At 40.4% G+C, this 21,069-nt stretch overlaps 1 protein-coding gene across 5 annotated transcripts in view; it reads left to right on the forward strand.

The window, feature by feature from the left end:
- Positions 1–21,069, forward strand: part of LOC128663639 (serine/threonine-protein kinase N1) — a 410,416-nt gene that overhangs the window by 356,121 nt on the left and 33,226 nt on the right. For all 5 annotated transcript variants that reach the window (XM_053718067.1, XM_053718068.1, XM_053718065.1 and 2 more), the window contains exons 16-17: positions 2,040–2,115; positions 8,480–8,571. In XM_053718067.1, the coding sequence (XP_053574042.1) occupies positions 2,040–2,115; positions 8,480–8,571 (168 nt within the window). The remainder of the gene's footprint in view (positions 1–2,039; positions 2,116–8,479; positions 8,572–21,069) is intronic.

A 21,069-nucleotide genomic window follows, 5' to 3' on the forward strand; every position in this document is an offset into this window, starting at 1 on the left:
GTTCTGTGTCCATTTAAGTACAGAAATGCAAAAGATCAAAGATCAGAATATTTTTTCAATTATGACAACTGTTTATCCGTGAAGGAATAGTTTGGGGTTTTTTGCTGTATTTTTGTTAGTTTCCGCTCCTAATCAGCCAACAATTTCCATATTAGTATAATTTAGTCCTGGTTTCAGATAACTAATTTTACTTTTTGTTGCTGTTAAAATAATGCTGGTTTCAATGATTTTTTCACCAATCTCCAGTATGATTACTTAGGGGCCGAATTATCATTGTGCGAGCGGACATGATCCGATATAGAGCATACGCTCTCTGCATTTATCATTGCACCAGCAGTTCTTGTGAACTGCTGGTGCAATGCCGCCCCCTGCAGATTCGCGGCCAATCGGCCGCTAGCAGGGGTGTCAATTAACCCGATCGTCTTCGATCGGGTTGATTTCTGGCGATGTCTATCCGCCGCCTCAGAGCAGGCGGACAGGTTATGGAGCATCGGTCTTTAGACCGCTGCTTCATAACTTGTGTTTCCGGCAAGCCTGAAGGCTCAACAGAAACATGGGGCATCAAGCTCCATACAGAGCTTAATAAATATGTCCCTTAGTCTTCTCCTTGTAGCAGATAAGACTATTGTTCTGCAATAATAATAAGAGAATTGGAAATGGGCACCATGATGGATAAAGTGTCATTCCCAGACCTAATTTTCTTTCTTTGTAACCACTGAATAGCTGTGACTAGTGATAATCTCTCATGGAGTTATTACAGTGTATTTAGGGCCACTACATTCGTACCTACTAATGCTAGGTATTTAGCTTATTGTTGACCTTCCAGTTAACACCTAGATAATCAACATGAAAAATGGAATAACAATCCTGCAATGTATCAAAGGAACATATGAGAGCTTTGTCAGGGATATTTATGGTAATTCTCTATTGTAATGGTGTAAGAAAGTTACGTTGTTGGTTTACTGGTTTTACAAGATGGATAGGAAGCTGAATTCAGGAAAAAGCCAAGAGGGTCTGTCTGTAGCAGTATACAAAATTAGGAATTAGCTGACAATGCCAGATGAGGACATAAGCCTTGGCCAGGAGATCATTATGTAGCCAGGTAGTGAAGCACAAGGTAGAACAAGCAGCATAATCCAAAAATTCAGTCAAGGCCGGATTGGCCTACCAGGAGATTTCCTGGTGGACTGCAGCAGCTGGGGCTGTAAAGCTACAATTTAAAGGGGTGATTAATAGATGCAATTGGGCTGTAGGGTGCCTATATAACAACAATCTGGCACTTTTTTTAATACCAACTAATATAATATAATTCTTAAAATAAATATTGGGGGAAGGATTATCCCATTAATCTTCTTTGAGAAAAATGGGGAGTCAACGGAAAATAGGGCTGGTCCCCAAATTTTCCAAGGAGGCTTTTTATTCCCAATCTGGCACTGAATACTGTTCCAAAGATCAACAACCAGGTAATCAAGTGAAGAAGAAATATCTCTGCAATGGGGCAGGCAAAAAACAATATCCAGGAAACAGGCCACAGTCATAACAGGATAAGGAGGACAGGACCCTGAATGTCAAGAACATAACAAATGAATAACCAAGTGCCAAATAGCATTTTCAGGGGCCTTTTATAACTTCCTATGCCACCTTTGGTGCACTCTCTGCTGCAAACTAATTTTCAATATCTGGGTCACAAATAGCACAGTCTTCCTTACAGGTTTCACAATCTACATTATGTCCAGCACCTTTGTAGCTGAGCCTTGCATCACTTTTAGTGCACCCTGGAACAAAGCTACACCCTGCGTTAAGTCCACTAATTAATATATAAATGGATGTCGGGCCCTGAGGTGTTCTTCAGCCCGTGCTAAGGCATCACATAAAAATGTATATATACTTCATAATATTCATGTTTAACTTATATTTATACCTATTTATAATGACATATTACACCTACTGCCAGATGTTCTAATAGACATATAGAAGGTAGATAGATAAACTGCATAGCTAATATCTATATACTTAGTGTGTAAGTAACTGTCTTGCAGAACACAGAATGTCTCTCATTTATCTCTGGAGGATTTTAGACTGCTCGCCGTCTTGGGAAGAGGTCACTTTGGGAAGGTAAGTTTGTCAGATCATCCTTTCCAGTGTACTCTCAGTAAAATTAGACGTATTTTAATCCTAACATCTTACATGTCAATTCATATTTGCAGGTGAAGATTATGAGATGGATGAAAAATTAATTACATTTTTATTTTAACAATAAGGCTTACATTATTCAACATTATAAGAGAAAGCAAAGCTGGGTTACACTTTGACATTCATGTATTCTCATCAATTATAGAACTGGGTTATGCTATCTTAAACTGTAACCAGTTATGGATTAATGAATTTTGAATACATTTAGAGATAAGCTCATTTATATATTTCTCTTGTAAGGTGTATCCAGTCCACGGATCATCCATTACTTGTGGGATATTCTCATTCCCAACAGGAAGTTGCAAGAGGATCACCCACAGCAGAGCTGTTATATAGCTCCTCCCCTAACTGCCATATCCAGTCATTCTCTTGCAACTCTCAACAAGCATGGAGGTAGTAAGAGAGAGTGGTGAAATATAGTAGTTTTTATTCTTCAATCAAAAGTTTGTTATTTTTAAATGGTACCAGAGTTGTACTATTTTATCCCAGGCAGTAAATAGAAGAAGAATCTGCCTGCGTTTTCTATGATCTTAGAAGCTTGTAACTAAGATCCATTGCTGTTCTCACATATGTCTGAGGAGAGAGGTAACTTCAGCGGGAGAATGGCGTGCAGGTTATCCTGCTATGAGGTATGTGCAGTTACAATTTTTTCTAGAGATGTAAATGCTAGAAAATGCTGCTGATACCGGATTAATGTAAGGTAAGTCTGGATACAGTGATTTAATAGCGACTGGTATCATGCTTACTCTCAGAGGTAATACTCTTATAAAATTACAATATAAAACGTTTGCTGGCATGTTTAAGCATTTTTATATATGTTCTTGGTGATAAAACTTTATTGGGGCCTAGTTTTTCCACATGGCTGGCTTAAATTTTGCCTAGAAACAGTTTCCTGAGGCTTTCCACTGTTGTAGTATGAGTGGAAGGGGCCTAATTTAGCGCTTTTTTGCGCAGTTAAAATTACAGACTGAGATATCCAGAGTCCCCTGAATGCTATAGGACATCTCTAAAGGGCTCAAAGGCTTTCCAAAGTCGTTTATTGGGGAAGGTAGGGCCACAGCAGGCTGTGGCAGTTTGTTGTGACTGTTAAAAAACGTCTATATCGTTTTTTTTATCCGTTTTTTGAACTAAGGGGTTAATCATCCATTTGCAAGTGGGTGCAATGCTCTGTTAGCTTATTACATACACTGTAAAAATTTTGTTTGATTTACTTCCTTTTTTCACTGTTTTTCAAATTCGGACAAAATTTGTTTCTCTTAAAGGCACAGTACCGTTTTTTATATTTGCTTGTTAACTTGATTTAAAGTGTTTTCCAAGCTTGCTAGTCTCATTGCTAGTCTGTACAAACATGTCTGACATAGAGGAAACTCCTTGTTCATTATGTTTAAAAGCCATGGTGGAACCCCCACTTAGAATGTGTACCAAATGTACTGATTTCACTTTAAGCAATAAAGATCATATTCTGTCTTTAAAAAATTTATCACCAGAGGAATCTGACGAGGGGGAAGTTATGCCGACTAACTCTCCCCACGTGTCAGATCCTTTGACTCCCGCTCAAGGGACTCACGCTCAAATGGCGCCAAGTACATCTAGGGCGCCCATATCGTTTACTTTACAAGACATGGCGGCAGTCATGGATAATACACTGTCAGTGGTATTAGCCAGACTGCCTGAATTTAGAGGAAAGCGAGATAGCTCTGGGGTTAGACGAAATACAGAGCATACTGACGCTTTACGAACCATGTCTGCTACTGCCTCCCAATATGCAGAAGCTGAGGAAGGAGAGCTTCAGTCTGTGGGTGATGTTTCTGACTCAGGGAAGATGATGCAACCTGATTCTGATATTTCTACATTTAAATTTAAGCTTGAACACCTCTGCGTATTGCTCAGGGAGGTTTTAGCTGCTCTGAATGACTGTGATACAATTGCAGTACCAGAGAAATTGTGTAGACTGGATAAATACTATGCAGTGCCGGTGTGTACTGATGTTTTTCCAATACCTAAAAGGTTTACAGAAATTATTAATAAGGAATGGGATAGACCAGGTGTGCCGTTCTCTCCCCCTCCTATTTTTAGAAAAATGTTTCCAATAGACGCCACCACACGGGACTTATGGCAGACAGTTCCTAAGGTGGAGGGAGCAGTTTCTACTCTAGCAAAGCGTACTACTATCCCTGTCGAGGACAGTTGTGCTTTTTTAGATAAAAAATTAGAGGGTTACCTTAAGAAAATGTTTATTCAACAAGGTTTTATCCTACAGCCCTTTGCATGCATTGCTCCTGTCACTGCTGCTGCGGCGTTCTGGCTTGAGTCTCTGGAAGAGGCTTTACAGGTAGCGACTCCATTGGATGACATACTTGACAAGCTAAGAGCACTTACGCTAGCCAATTCTTTTGTTTCTGATGCCATTGTTCATTTGACTAAACTAACGGCTAAGAATTCTGGTTTTGCTATCCAGGCGCACAGCGCTATGGCTTAAATCATGGTCAGCTGACGTTACTTCAAAGTCTAAGCTGCTTAACATTCCCTTTAAGGGGCAGACCCTATTCGGGCCTGGTTTGAAGGAGATTATTGCTGATATCACTGGAGGAAAAGGTCATGCCCTTCCTCAGGACAGGTCCAAATCAAGGGCCAAACAGTCTAATTTTCGTGCCTTTCGAACAGACAGGTGCGGCATCAACTTCCTCTAATGCAAAACAAGAGTCCAAGACGGTCTGGAGACCTAACCAGACCTGGAACAAAGGTAAGCAGGCCAAAAAGCCTGCTGCTGCCTCTAAGACAGCATGAAGGAACGGCCCCCTATCCGATAACGGATCTAGTAGGGGGCAGACTTTCACTCTTCGCCCAGGCGTGGGCAAGAGATGTCCAGGATCCCTGGGCGTTGGAAATTATATCTCAGGGATATCTTCTGGACTTCAAAGCTTCCCCCCCAAAAGGGAGATTTCACCTTTCACAATTATCTGCAAACCAGATAAAGAGAGAGGCATTCTTACATTGTGTACAAGACCTCCTAGTTATGGGAGTGATCCATCCAGTTCCAAAGGAGGAACAGGAACAGGGATTTTACTCAAATCTGTTTGTGGTTCCCAAAAAAGAGGGAACCTTCAGACCAATTTTGGATCTAAAGATCTTAAACAAATTCCTCAGAGTTCCATCATTCAAGATGGAAACTATTCGTACCATCCTACCTATGATTCAGGAGGGTCAATATATGACTACAGTGGATTTAAAGGATGCTTATCTTCACATTCCGATACACAAATATCATCATCGGTTTCTCAGGTTTGCCTTTCTAGACAGGCATTACCAGTTTGTAGCTCTTCCCTTTGGATTAGCTAAAGCCCCAAGAATTTTTACGAAGGTTCTGGGGTCGCTTCTGGCGGTCCTAAGGCCGCGGGGCATAGCAGTAGCCCCTTATTTAGACGACATCCTGATACAGGCGTCAAACTTCCAAATTGCCAAGTCTCATACGGACATAGTACTGGCATTTCTGAGGTCGCATGGGTGGAAAGTGAACGAGGAAAAGAGTTCTCTATCCCCACTCACAAGAGTTTCCTTCCTAGGGACTAGATTCTGTGGAAATGAAAATTTACCTGACGGAGTCCAGGTTATTAAAGCTTCTAAATTCCTGCCGTGTTCTTCATTCCATTCCGCGCCCTTCGGTGGCTCAGTGCATGGAAGTAATCGGCTTAATGGTAGCGGCAATGGACATAGTGCCGTTTGCACGCCTACATCTCAGAACGCTGCAACTATGCATGCTCAGTCAGTGGAATGGGGATTACACAGATTTGTCCTCTCTACTAAATCTGGACCAAAAGACCAGGGATTCTCTTCTCTGGTGGCTATCTCGGTCCATCTGTCCAAAAGTATGACCTTTCGCAGGCCAGATTGGACAATTCTAACAACAGATGCCAGCCTTCTAGGTTGGGGTGCAGTCTGGAACTCCCTGAAGGCTCAGGGATCGTGGACTCAGGAGGAGACACTCCTTCCAATAAATATTCTGGAACTGAGAGCGATATTCAATGCTTTTCAGGCTTGGCCTCAGTTAGCAACTCTGAGGTTCATCAGATTTCAGTCGGACAACATCACGACTGTGGCTTACATCAACCATCAAGGGGGAACAAGGAGTTCCCTAGCGATGTTAGAAGTCTCAAAGATAATTCGCTGGGCAGAGACTCACTCTTGCCACCTATCAGCTATCCATATCCCAGGTGTAGAGAACTGGGAGGCGGATTTTCTAAGTCGTCAGACTTTTCATCCGGGGGAGTGGGAACTCCATCCGGAGGTGTTTGCTCAATTGATTCATCGTTGGGGCAAACCAGAACTGGATCTCATGGCGTCTCGCCAGAACGCCAAGCTTCCTTGTTACGGATCCAGGTCCAGGGATCCCGAGGCGACTCTGATAGATGCTCTAGCAGCGCCTTGGTCTTTCAACCTGGCCTATGTGTTTCCACCGTTTCCTCTGCTCCCTCGACTGATTGCCAAAATCAAGCAGGAGAGAGCATCAGTGATTTTGATAGCGCCTGCGTGGCCATGCAGGACCTGGTATGCAGATCTAGTGGACATGTCATCCGTTCCACCTTGGACTCTGCCGTTAAGACAAGACCTTCTACTACAAGGTCCCTTCAATCATCCAAATCTAATTTCTCTGAGACTGCCTGGAGATTGAACGCTTGATTTTATCAAAGCGTGGCTTCTCCGAGTCAGTCATTGATACCTTAATACAGGCACGAAAGCCTGTCACCAGGAAAATTTACCATAAGATATGGCGTAAATATCTTTATTGGTGTGAATCCAAGGGTTACTCATGGAGTAAGGTCAGGATTCCCAGGATATTATTCTTTCTCCAAGAAGGTTTGGAAAAAGGATTGTCAGCTAGTTCCTTAAAGGGACAGATTTCTGCACTGTCTATTCTTTTGCACAAGCGTCTGGCAGATGTTCAAGACGTTCAGGCATTTTGTCAGGCTTTAGTTAGAATCAAGCCTGTGTTTAAACCAATTGCTCCACCATGGAGCTTAAATCTGGTTCTTAGGGTTATTCAAGGAGTTCCGTTTGAACCTCTTCATTCCATAGATATCAAACTTTTATCTTGGAAAGTTCTTTTTTTGGTAGCTATTTCCTCGGCTCGTAGAGTCTCCGAATTATCTGCCTTACAATGTGATTCTCCTTATCTGATCTTCCATACGGATAAGGTAGTCCTGCGTACCAAACCTGGGTTTTTACCTAAGGTGGTATCTAACAAGAATATCAATCAAGAGATTGTTGTTCCATCCTTGTGTCCTAATCCTTCTTCAAAGAAGGAAAGTCTATTACACAATCTGGACGTGGTTCGTGCTTTAAAGTTTTACTTACAAGCTACTAAAGACTTTCGTCAAACATTTGCTTTGTTTGTTGTCTACTCTGGACAGAGGAGAGGTCAAAAGGCTTCGGCAACCTCTCTTTCTTTTTGGCTAAGAAGCATAATCCGCTTAGCCTATGAGACTGCTGGCCAGCAGCCTCCTGAAAGGATTACAGCTCATTCTACTAGAGCTGTGGCTTCCACTTGGGGCTTTAAAAATTAGGCTTCTGTTGAACAGATTTGCAAGGCGGCGACTTGGTCTTCGCTTCATACTTTTTCAAAATTCTACAAATTTGATACTTTAGCTTCTTCGGAGGCTATTTTTGGGAGAAAGGTTTTACAGGCAGTGGTACCTTCCGTTTAAGTACCAGCCTTGTCCCTCCCTTCATCCGTGTACTTTAGCTTTGGTATTGGTATCCCACAAGTAATGGATGATCCGTGGACTGGATACACCTTACAAGAGAAAACATCATTTATGCTTACCTGATAAATTTATTTCTCTTGTGGTGTATCCAGTCCACGGCCCGCCCTGTCATTTTAAGGCAGGTCATTTTTAAATTTAAACTACAGTCACCACTGCACCCTATGGTTTCTCCTTTCTCTGCTTGTTTTCGGTCGAATGACTGGATATGGCAGTTAGGGGAGGAGCTATATAACAGCTCTGCTGTGGGTGATCCTCTTGCAACTTCCTGTTGGGAATGAGAATATCCCACAAGTAATGGATGATCCGTGGACTGGATACACCACAAGAGAAATAAATTTATCAGATAAGCATAAATTATGTTTTTATTATGGCTTTTCTCTAATATTAAAATCTTAGAATAAATATGACTGTGTTTCATATAACAAATTTAGTCTTTCTCTACGTTTCTTTCTCTCTATCTCTTTCTCTCAATCTCCTGTCTTTCTCCAATTCTGCCACATCTCAGACAATTTTTATCTTCTCAGGTATTGTTGTCCGAGCACAAACCATCGGGAGAGCTGTATGCCATTAAAGCCCTGAAGAAAGGTGATATTGTCGCAAGGGACGAGGTTGAGAGGTCAGAGGTCCATATTTGGGGCAAATACTGCTGCTTAATGTTTCTCTTCATTTTATAAAAATGTATAACACTGATTTAGTATAGTTAGTTATAATAATAACTTGGCAGGCACCATCATTAGTGTAATAATTGTAGACCATAACATTTGTTTTGTGGAAAAGAATAACCACAAAGCTAAATATCAATGAGCAGTGGAAGTACTGAGCTTGGAGCCTCATCTTCTACTACATAAACCTACCTTTATTTATTAATTAATTTATTTGAATGCTCCCTCTTCCTCATTTATCATTATTGATGCTCTGAGTAGAGCACTGGACATGTAAAAAATAAAAAAAAGGTATAACATTGCACATTTAGGCAGCTTGCACATTTCAGGATTGGAGTGCAACAGCAATAAATAAGCATGGATAGCACCGCCCAGCACAGCATAAAACCGACATGTATTTCTCTCTCTCTCTCCTCTCTCTCTCTCTTTCTCCTCTCTTTGTCTTTCTCTCTATCTTTCGCTCTCTCTCTCTCTTTAATTCTCTCTTTCTCTCTCTTTCCTTCTCTTTTCTTTCTATCTCTTTTTTCTCTCTATTTCTTTCTCTCTTTATTTCAGTCTTTCTTTCTTTATCTCTTTCTATCTTTCTTTCTCTCTATCTTTCTTTCTCCCTTGTTCTCTTTGTCTACGTGTCTGTCTCTCTTGTATCTTTCTTTGTCACTCTTTTTTTTCTATCTGTCTCTCTCTGTTTCTTTTTCTGCTCTTTACACTACACCCATTCCTACCTTCACCCTCTCCTTACACTCTTACCCCCCCTATCATTTATATGTCTACTATGTCCATGGCTTTTTGTTATTGTTTTTGCCCATGCTAAGTTAAGATGTTAATAAACACAAGTGTTTACAGGTTTAATAAAAAGTTTAACATTTTTAAATTTTCTTACCCTTAATGACAATGGCTATTTTTACATTTCTGTGGTGTTTGTGTTCAGCTGTAATTTTCCTCTTACTCATTTACTGTACCCACACATATTATATACCGTTTTTCTCGCCATTAAATGGACTTTCTAAATATACCATTATTTTCATTATATTTTATAATTTACTATAAAAAAAATTATAAAATATGAGGAAAAAATGGAAAAAAACACACTTTTTCTAACTTTGACCCCCAAAATCTGTTACACATCTACAACCACCAAAAAACACCCATGCTAAATAGTTTCTAAATTTTGTCCTGAGTTTAGAAATACCCAATGTTTACATGTTCTTTGCTTTATTTGCAAGTTATAGGGCAATAAATACAAGTAGCACTTTGCTATTTCTAAACCACTTTTTTTTCAAAATTAGCGCTAGTTACATTGGAACACTGATATCTGTCAGGAATACCTGAATATCCCTTGACATGTATATATATATTTTTTTTTAGAAGACATCCCAAAGTATTGATCTAGGCCCATTTTGGTATATTTCATGCCACCGTTTCACCGCCAAATGCGATCAAATTAAAAAAAATGTTCACTTTTTCACACATTTTGTCACAAACTTTAGGTTTCCCACTGAAATTATTTACAAACAGCTTCTGCAATTATGGCACAAATGGTTGTAAATGCTTCTCTGGGATCGCCTTTGTTCAGAAATAGCAGACTTATATGGCTTTGGGGTTGCTTTTTGGTAATTAGAAGGCCGCTAAATGCCGCTGCGCACCACACGTGTTTTATGCCCAGCAGTGAAGGGGTTAATTAGGGAGCATGTAGGGAGCTTGTAGGGTTAATTTTAGCTTTAGTTTAGTGTAGTAGACAACCCCAAGTATTGATCTAGGCCAATTTTGGTATATTTCATGCCACCATTTCACCGCCAAATGCGAGCAAATAAAAAAAAACTTTAAATTTTTCACAATTTTAGGTTTCTCACTGAAATTATTTACAAACAGTTTGTGCAATTATGGCACAAATGGTTGTAAAAGCTTCTCTGGGATCCCCTTTGTTCAGAAATAGCAGACATATATGGCTTTGGCGTTGCTTTTTGTTAATTAGAAGGCCGCTAAATGCTGCTGCGCACAACACGTGAATTATGCCCAGCAGTGAGTTAATTAGGTAGCTTGTAGGGCGCTGGCAGGGTTAATTTTAGCTTTAGTGTAGAGATCAGCCTCCCACCTGACACATCCCACCCCCTGATCCCTCCCAAACAGCTCTCTTCCCTCCCCCACCCCACAATTGTCCTTGCCATCTTAAGTACTGGCAGAAAGTCTGCCAGTACTAAATAAAAGGAGTTTTTTTTATTTAATTTTTTTTAAAAATGTATTCAGCTGTAATGGAGCCCTGCCTTAGCCCCCAACCTCCCTGATCCCCCACCAAACAGCTCTATAACCCTCCCTGCTACTTAATTGCCGCCATCTTGGGTACTGGCAGCTGTCTGCCAGTACCCAATTTGCCCCCAAAAAACAGTATTTTCAAACTTTTCTGTAGTGTAGCAGCCCCCCCTGAATACCCCCAACGCCTCCCCCCAGATTCTTTTATATATATATTTTTTTTAATGTTTTTAACTTTTTATTTGTAACTTTTTATTTTTCAACTTTTTTCCATTGGTGTCAGTGGCTAATGTGTGCGCGCGCGCCCCCGTGCACGCGCGCGCTGCCGCCTCCTTGCTACACTCCCCCCGGAAACAGCACCATTGTTACCGGTGCAGAGAGGGCCACAGAGTGGCTCTCTCTGCATCAGAGGCTTGTTAAAAGGTATTGCAGGATGCCTCCATATCGAGGCATCACTGCAATACCCTGAGAGCTGCTGGAAGCGATTGCGATCGCTTCCAGCACTCTGTAAGACAACTGACGTACCAGGTACGTCTATTGTCATTAACAGTTAGTTTTTGCTTGACGTACCTGGTACGTCAGTTGTCATTAAGGGGTTAAAGTATTACTCAAAGCCAAGTAAACATAAAACTGGTAAACAAGTAACATAGGAGTTGATTACAATCTTCTAGAAAAGCTTATATGAAATTATTTATCTTCAAAAATCGATATTTATCGCTCCCGCTCGTGCACTAACTCGCATGCTAACCTGACACCCACAAAAGTTAAAGTTAGAATATAGCGACTGCGTTAACGTATTTCCCCAATGGAGCGCGAAAAGTGGGGGGGGGGGGGGGGAACAACATCCTATTCGCTCGCAATCAAGTGCGCTAACTCGACATAAAATATTAATATTTCACATTCCATTGTTCTTCACATAGAAGATGTTCTATTTATTATAAATACATATTTCTAAATATATCTGATGGTATTTTGGTAAAATATATATCTATAACTATATACATAGATGATTATATTTAGGTATAGATATATACAGATATATATAGGAATATCTATTTATAAAGACTTACGGCTAGATTTAGAGTTTTGTCGGTAACGACCCGTGTAGCTAACGCCGGCTTTTTTCTGGCCGCACCTTTAAAATAACTCTGGTATTGAGAGTCCACAGAATCGCTGCGTTAGGCTCCCAAAAAGGAGCGTAGAGCATTTTTAACGCAACTGCAACTCTCGATACCAGAGTTGCTTACGGATGCGGCCAGCCTCAAAAACGTGCTTGTGCACGATTCCCCCATAGGAAACAATGGGGCTGTTTGAGCTGAAAAAAAACCTAACACCTGCAAAAAAGCCGCGTTCAGCTCCTAACGCAGCCCCATTGTTTGCTATGGGGAAACACTTCCTACGTCTGCACCTAACACCCTAACATGAACCCCGAGTCTAAACACCCCTAACCTTACACTTATTAACCCCTAATCTGCCGCCCCCGCTATCGCTGACCCCTGCATATTATTTTTAACCCCTAATCTGCCGCTCTGTAAACCGCCGCTACTTACATTATCCTTATGTACCCCTAATCTGCTGCCCCTAACACCGCCGACCCCTATATTATATTTATTAACCCCTAATCTGCCGCCCACAACGTCGCCCCCACCTGCCTACACTTATTAACCCCTAATCTGCCGAGCGGACCGCACCGCTACTATAATAAAGTTATTAACCCCTAATCCGCCTCACTAACCCTATAATAAATAGTATTAACCCCTAATCTGCCCTCCCTAACATCGCCGACACCTAACTTCAATTATTAACCCCTAATCTGCCGACCGGAGCTCACCGCTATTCTAATAAATGTATTAACCCCTAAAGCTAAGTCTAACCCTAACACTAACACCCCCCTAAATTAAATATAATTTTAATCTAACGAAATTAATTAACTCTTATTAAATAAATTATTCCTATTTAAAGCTAAATACTTACCTGTAAAATAAATCCTAATATAGCTACAATATAAATTATAATTACATTGTAGCTATTTTAGGATTACAGGCAACTTTGTAATTATTTTAACCAGGTACAATAGCTATTAAATAGTTAAGAACTATTTAATAGTTACCTAGTTAAAATAATTACAAAATTACCTGTAAAATAAATCCTAACCTAAGTTACAATTAAACCTAACACTATACTATCATTAAATTAATTAAATTAAATACCTACAATTAAACCTAACACTACACTATCAATACATTAATTAAATACAATATCTACAAATAACTACAATGAAATACACTAACTAAAGTACAAAAAATAAAAAAGAACTAAGTTACAAAAAATAAAAAAATATTTACAAACATAAGAAAAATATTACAACAATTTTTAACTAATTACACCTACTCTAAGCCCCCTAATAAAATAACAAAGCCCCCCAAAATAACAAAATGCCCTACCCTATTCTAAATTACTAAAGTTAAAAGCTCTTTTACCTTACCAGCCCTGAACAGGGCCCTTTGCGGGGCATACCCCAAGAAGTTCAGCTCTTTTGCCTGTAAAAAAAACATACAATACCCCCCCCCCCAACATTACAACCCACATACCCCTAATCTAACCCACACCCCCCTTAAATAAACCTAACACTAAGCCCCTGAAGATCATCCTACCTTGTCTTCACCTCACCAGGTATCACCGATCCGTCCTGGCTCCAAAATCTTCATCCAACCCAAGCGGGGGCTGGCGACCCATCATCCGGTGGCTGAAGAGGTCCAGAAGAGGCTCCAAAGTCTTCATCCTATCCGGGAAGAAGAGGCGATCCGGACCGGCAACCATCTTGATCCAAGCGGCATCTTCTATCTTCATCCGATGACGACCGGCTCCATCCTAAAGACCTCCACCGCGGACCCATCTTCATCCGGCGACGTCCAACTGAAGAATGACAGTTCCTTTAAGGGACGTCATCCAAGATGGCGTCCCTCGAATTCCGATTGGCTGATAGGATTCTATCAGCCAATCGGAATTAAGGTAGGAATATTCTGATTGGCTGATGGAATCAGCCAATCAGAATCAAGATCAATCCGATTGGCTGATCCAATCAGCCAATCAGATTGAGCTCGCATTCTATTGGCTGATCGGAACAGCCAATAGAATGCAAGCTCAATCTGATTGGCTGATTGGATCAGCCAATCGGATTGAACTTGATTCTGATTGGCTGATTCCATCAGCCAATCAGAATATTCCTACCTTAATTCCGATTGGCTGATAGAATCCTATCAGCCAATCGGAATTCGAGGGATGCCATCTTGGATGACGTCCCTTAAAGGAACCGTCATTCTTCAGTTGGACGTCGCCGGATGAAGATGGGTCCGCGGTGGAGGTCTTCAGGATGGAGCCGGTCGTCATCGGATGAAGATAGAAGATGCCGCTTAGATCAAGATGGTTGCCGGTCCGGATCGCCTCTTCTTCCCGGATAGGATGAAGACTTTGGAGCCTCCTCTGGACCTCTTCAGCCACCGGACGATGGATCGCCAGCCCCCGCTTGGGTTGGATGAAGATTTTGGAGCCAGGACGGATCGGTGATACCTGGTGAGGTGAAGACAAGGTAGGATGATCTTCAAGAGCTTAGTGTTAGGTTTATTTAAGGGGGGTTTGGGTTAGATTAGGGGTATGTGGGTGGTGGGTTGTAATGTTGGGGGGGGGGGTATTGTATGTTTTTTTTTACAGGCAAAAGAGCTGAACTTCTTGGGGCATGCCCCGCAAAGGGCCCTGTTCAGGGCTGGTAAGGTAAAAGAGCTTTGAACTTTAGTAATTTAGAATAGGTTAGGGCATTTTTTATTTTGGGGGTCTTTGTTATTTTATTAGGGGGCTTAGAGTAGGTGTAATTAGTTTAAAATTGTTGTAATATTTTTCTTATGTTTGTAAATATTTTTTTATTTTTTGTAACTTAGTTCTTTTTTATTTTTTGTACTTTAGTTAGTTTATTTCATTGTAGTTATTTGTAGATATTGTATTTAATTAATGTATTGATAGTGTAGTGTTAGGTTTAATTGTAGGTAATTGTAGGTATTTTATTTAATTAATTTAATGATAGTATAGTGTTAGGTTTAATTGTAACTTAGGTTAGGATTTATTTTACAGGTAATTTTGTAATTATTTTAACTAGGTAGCTATTAAATAGTTCTTAACTATTTAATAGCTATTGTACCTGGTTAAAATAATTACAAAGTTGCCTGTAAAATAAATATTAATCCTAAAATAGCTACAATGTAATTATAATTTATATTGTAGCTATATTAGGATTTATTTTACAGGTAAGTATTTAGCTTTAAATAGGAATAATTTATTTAATAAGAGTTAATTAATTTAGTTAGATTAAAATTATATTTAATTTAGGGGGGTGTTAGTGTTAGGGTTAGACTTAGCTTTAGGGGTTAATACATTTATTAGAATAGCGGTGAGCTCCGGTCGGCAGATTAGGGGTTAATAATTGAAGTTAGGTGTCGGCGATGTTAGGGAGGGCAGATTAGGGGTTAATACTATTTATTATAGGGTTAGTGAGGCGGATTAGGGGTTAATAACTTTATTATAGTAGCGGTGCGGTCCGCTCGGCAGATTAGGGGTTAATAAGTGTAGGCAGGTGGAGGCGACGTTGAGGGGGGCAGATTAGGGGTTAATAAATATAATATAGGGGTCGGCTGTGTTAGGGGCAGCAGATTGGGGTACATAAGTATAACGTAGGTGGCGGTCGGCAGATTAGGGGTTAAAAAAATTTAATCGAGTGGCGGCGATGTGGGGGGACCTCGGTTTAGGGGTACATAGGTAGTTTATGGGTGTTAGTGTACTTTAGAGTACAGTAGTTAAGAGCTGTATGAACCGGCGTTAGCCCAAAAAGCTCTTAACTACGGACTTTTTTCTGCGGCTGGAGTTTTGTCGTTAGATTTCTAACGCTCACTTCAGACACGACTCTAAATACCGGAGTTAGAAAGATCCCATTGAAAAGATAGGATACGCAATTGACGTAAGGGGATCTGCGGTATGGAAAAGTCGCGGCTGAAAAGTGAGCGTTAGACCCTTTTTTGAGTGACTCCAAATACCGGAGTTAGCCTAAAACCAGCGTTAGGAGCCTCTAACGCTGGTTTTCACGGCTACCGCCAAACTCCAAATCTAGCCGTTAGAATTTAAATAAGAAAAACTTATATTACCCTATGTGGAGGACATTGGAATGTGAAAGCTGGCATGATGTGGACAGGGCAAGCATTTGGGCATGGAGCGGCAGATTCAAGATGTTTAATGGGCAGAGATGGGACAGTTACCTAGAGACTGGGGCATTTTCCCATTTCCGTCTAAAATTAAAACTTGTTATTAGCCTTTAGGCTTCTGACATTTATATTTAATAAGGGATTCATTTATTTACTAATTTGAAGAATAATGAGTCTGGTATCAACACTGTTTAAGTTACATAAAGTTAAAATCTATTAATAGATAATATTTTGTTTGAAGAGTCACAAAGACTGTGGACAAGTCCAAGATAAAAAAATGACTTTTCCTTTGTTTGCACAGATATCCAAGTTGTTTAAAATTAAGCCAAAATAGCAGAAAATCTGCTTACATTAAGCAGAGATCTGCTGCTGTATAACATTTCAATATTTCTCACAAGATATTTATGAAAATTATTCTGAGAAACAACCAAACAGCTGTATAATACATTTATTTATTATAGTTTAAAAAAGCATTAAAGAGCCATTATAGTGTTAAAATGACCTGCTCTATGTTAAAGCATGTCATTTTAACACTAGCGATGCTGTAATGTGATGTGTTTAACCCCAGCAAAGGGATAAACACATACTTAAAATCCCGCTTGGGACCCGCTGAGCACTGCGGGTCCCAAGCAGAAGGTCCACTGATCCAATCAGCAGTGCTAGTCACACTACCCAAATATGAGTTTAACCACTTAACGTACCCTGTATGACAGCTGTCTGTTGCACATCTAGGACTTTGTCATGCCTCAGACTGTTATCGCCCTTACAACAGGCAACATACATCACTTTCATTAACCCCTTAACGACAGCCAAAGTTCCCTGTATGTCGACTGTCTTTTTTAATCTAAGGGGTTAATTAGTGTGGGTTCCTTGCTATAGCCGAATGCCTCCTGGAGGGAAGCAAGTCGTAATAGTGTGTCTCGTCGCTCGCAGCAAGACCTAACCTGATTAAAACACCCATATTGTCAGCCTGTGGAAGGTAATCTCACCCCTGTAAAGGAGAGAGGGAATTTTTAGGACCACAACTGCAGGCTTAGGAGTGTTGTGAAAGTATCAGTGATTCTGTGTAGGTGAGGGAAGGCAGCAAGGTTCAGAATCATTAGATACAGTTCACTTTTATTATAAGGATAGGTGTGACAATGGCTGAGACCTCAGAGCGTATAGCCCCACTCAGTATTGACAAACTGGTTCCCACATATAACAAACATGCAATTGCAACGTTAAAGTTTTAGATAGACAATATCTGATCATATTTGGCAGCAGACATAGTTGTACAAAATTAAGGCAAAATAGAGCTAATGAGATTTAGGCTGTACTTAGGTATTGAGACTGAACAATTAAGAATATAGGTAGTATTAGAGCTTTTAATTATGAAGGAAACCTAACTAAGATTCTGAGACATGTCAGGAGTAATTACTGAATATTCGTAAGTTACTGCGGTATAGGTATGAAGGAAGCGCTTTTGAAACTTACTAAATAGAAGTAATGGGTGAGCGGTGTCCGGACAGAGAGAAGTTCCCCTGCAGAGTTTGGGAAATTGCAGCGTGTGCGATGGCGTGTGACGTCACCGCTTGCCGGTTCCGGTCCTGTGTTTGGTAGAGAGGTGAGCTGCGTCTGTCTCAAAGGTTGCAAGGAGGTTAGAGGGTGAGAAGCTGGATTCAACAATCAAGCAATTTGGTATGAGTAGGAGGGAAATTTAAACTGCTTGTTGGGGAGGAGTTATGTAAGTGTGAAAAGACACAGCTATACAAAGGATAAGGCAAAGAACTTAGGCAGTTATGACAGGACCCCCCCCCCCAATGATCAACTCCGGGGATCGAGTCCAGGACGATCAGGATAACGTTCATGGAACCTGGCCACCAATCGGGGGGCAGAGAGATTGGAAGCCGGTTCCCAGGAGTCCTCCGAATCAGGGTAGCCCTTCCAATGAACCAGATACTGAAGCTGCCCTCGAAAGCGTCGGGAGTCCAAGACATCTTGTACCTCATACTCCAGGGTGGCATCCTGCAGATGAGGAAGTAGAGGAATAGAAGGATCATGGTGACAAAGTTGTCTATAAGGCTTGAGGAGAGACACATGAAAGGTAGGATGGGATTTCAGATTTGCTGGTAATGCGAGGGTAACAGCGTTCATATTCACAATTTTTATGATGGGAAATGGTCCAATGAAGCTGGAAGATAATTTCCTGGAAGGAAGGGGTAAATGTAGATTACGTGTTGATAACCAAACGTAGTCACCTACTCTATATTTAGGCGAGGGAATCCTTTTTTTATCAAAATGAAATTTATATCGATCCTTGGCGATGCGAATATTTTCAGCAGTTAATGAAAAAGATTCACTAATAGTGTTGATGAGGTCATTCACAACAGGACAGGTGTTGCTGTCCATAGAATCCCATTCAAAAGAAGGATGGAAACCATAATTAATGAAGAACGGTGTGAACTTAGTAGAGGAATGGACGGAATTGTTGAAGGCGAATTCTGCGTATGGTAGTAGTTGGGTCCAGTTTTCTTGTTTAGCTGAAATGAAACATCTTAAATATTGTTCAATGCACTGGTTTGTCCTTTCAGTCTGGCCATTAGTTTGGGGATGGAAAGAGGTACTGAGACGTCTAGAAATACCCAGTGAGTGACAAAGTTGTTTCCAGAATTGGCTGGTGAATTGAGTCCCCCTATCAGAGGTGATACTATTCGGGAGTCCGTGATACTTGAATATATGATGGATCATTAAGGAAATGGTTTCAGAAGAAGTTGGCAGCTTATGGTAGGGCACGAAATGTGCCATTTTACTAAATAGGTCTACGACTACTAATATGGTGTTATTCCTTTCAGAAATAGGTAGGTCGACTATGTAGTCGATTGCTATGTCCTTCCAAGGACGGTCAGGAGTCGGTAATGGGATCAATTTTCCGTAAGGGGGAGTCCTCCCTTTTTTTGTAGTTTCGCAGATTAAGCAGGTTTTAACGTAATCCTCAACATCGGAGAGGCAGGTAGGCCACCAAAAGAATCTGGAGACTAATTCTTGAGTTTTCTTTATGCCCATGTGTCCAGTAGATGGAGAATCATGTAAAGTTTTTAAGACTGTTGCTCTGAGACTGTTGGGTACATAGATTTGTTGTTGATAATAATACAACCCATCCGAGTGTAAATCCAAGACCTGTAATGGTTTATTTGAGTCAGCCTGTTGTGCTGATTTGAACTGAATGTTTTGTTCTGTAGTTAAAGCTAAGAATCTGTCAAGAGGAATTAGGGGTGAAAGGTTTGGATGTGACACTTGGTCCACCAAGTGTCTTGAAAGGGCATCAGCCTTCTTGTTCTTGTTTGCAGGACGGTAGGTGATAAGATAATTAAATCTAGCCAAGAATAGGTTCCATCGGACCTGCCGTGCGCTAAGAGTCCTATTAGATTGTAGGTATTCTAGATTTTTGTGATCCGTGTAAATCAAGATTGGAAGAAGGGTCCCTTCTAGAAGGTGTCTCCATTGTTCCAATGATGTTTTGATTGCTAACAGTTCTTTATCACCAATTGGGTAGTTTTTTTCAGCTGAATTAAGAATACGTGAATAGAAGGCAACAGGGTGCAGAGGGTCTTTGGGAGTCTGCCTCTGTGAGAGGATTGCTCCTAAAGCATAATTAGATGCATCCACTTCCAAGATGTACTGCAACTCAGAATTAGGGAATTGGAGGATAGGGGCCGTAGTGAAAGCTTTTTTTAAGAAGTTGAATATTTCTTCTAAATCATCGTTCCATCTGAAGTGTGTGTCAGATTTGGTCAAGTTAGTTAATGGTCTTGTCAAGTCAGCGAAATTTTTAATAAACTTTCTGTAGAAATTGGCGAAACCCATGAACCTTTGTATATCCTTTTTACTTTTTGGGGAAGGCCAATTTTGAATTACCGATATCTTATCATTATCCATCTGGATACCTTGGGGTGATACAATATAACCTAGAAATTTAATTTCTTTGGAGTGAAATAAGCATTTTTCTAGTTTAACATAAAGAGAGTTCTCTCGTAACCGTGTTAATACTAGGGTGACATGTTTGATGTGTTCAGTAAGTGAGGTAGAGAATATGAGTATGTCATCCAAATATATTACCATAAATAAATCCAAAAAATCCTTAAAAATATCATTTATGAAGTACTGAAAAGTAGCCGGGGCATTACAGAGGCCAAATGGCATCACAGTATATTCAAAAAGGCCGTAACGTGTACGGAATGCTGTAAGCCATTCATGACCCTCCTTGATACGTACCAAGTTGTAAGCCCCTCTTAGATCCAATTTAGTGTATATAGTAGCATTTTGTAATCTATCAAGGAGTTGAGGAATTAAAGGCAGTGGATAGCGGTTTTTTATTGTACGCTTGTTTAACTCTCTGTAATCAATAATGGGTCTTAGGGATTGATCTTTATTTTTAACAAAAAAGATACCAGCCCCAGCTGGGGAGGTGGAAGGACGTATAAAGCCTTTCTTTAAATTATCTGCCAAATAAGTTTTCAGATGTTGTAACTCAGGATCAGAGAGGGGAAATATATGGCCGTAAGGTATATCAACACCTGGCAGGAGATCTATAGGGCAGTCATAAACCCTATGAGGGGGTAGATTCTCTGATTCTTTTTTGTCAAAGACATCAGCGAATGTTATGTATTCCTTGGGGATTTGTAAAGGAACATCAAGTAAAATTTGTTCATGATGGAGACACAAATTTTTACAATAAGGAGAATTAAAGATAACTTGTGAAGTTGACCATTGTATAGTGGGATCGTGTTGTTTAAACCAACTGATACCAAGTATAATGGGATATAGAGGTGAGGGTATAACATCAAAAGTAAGAAACTCTGTGTGTTGGTCATGTGTGGTATAAGATGGGTCCTGATGTAATTTCATTACCATCAATAAAACGAAGTACACTAGGCACCATTTTCTTAACTAGTGGAATTTTATTTACAGTAGTGAATTGGT

This window comes from Bombina bombina, chromosome 6 (genome assembly GCF_027579735.1).
Source record: "Bombina bombina isolate aBomBom1 chromosome 6, aBomBom1.pri, whole genome shotgun sequence".
In the NCBI taxonomy this organism is placed as follows: Eukaryota; Metazoa; Chordata; class Amphibia; order Anura; family Bombinatoridae; genus Bombina; species Bombina bombina.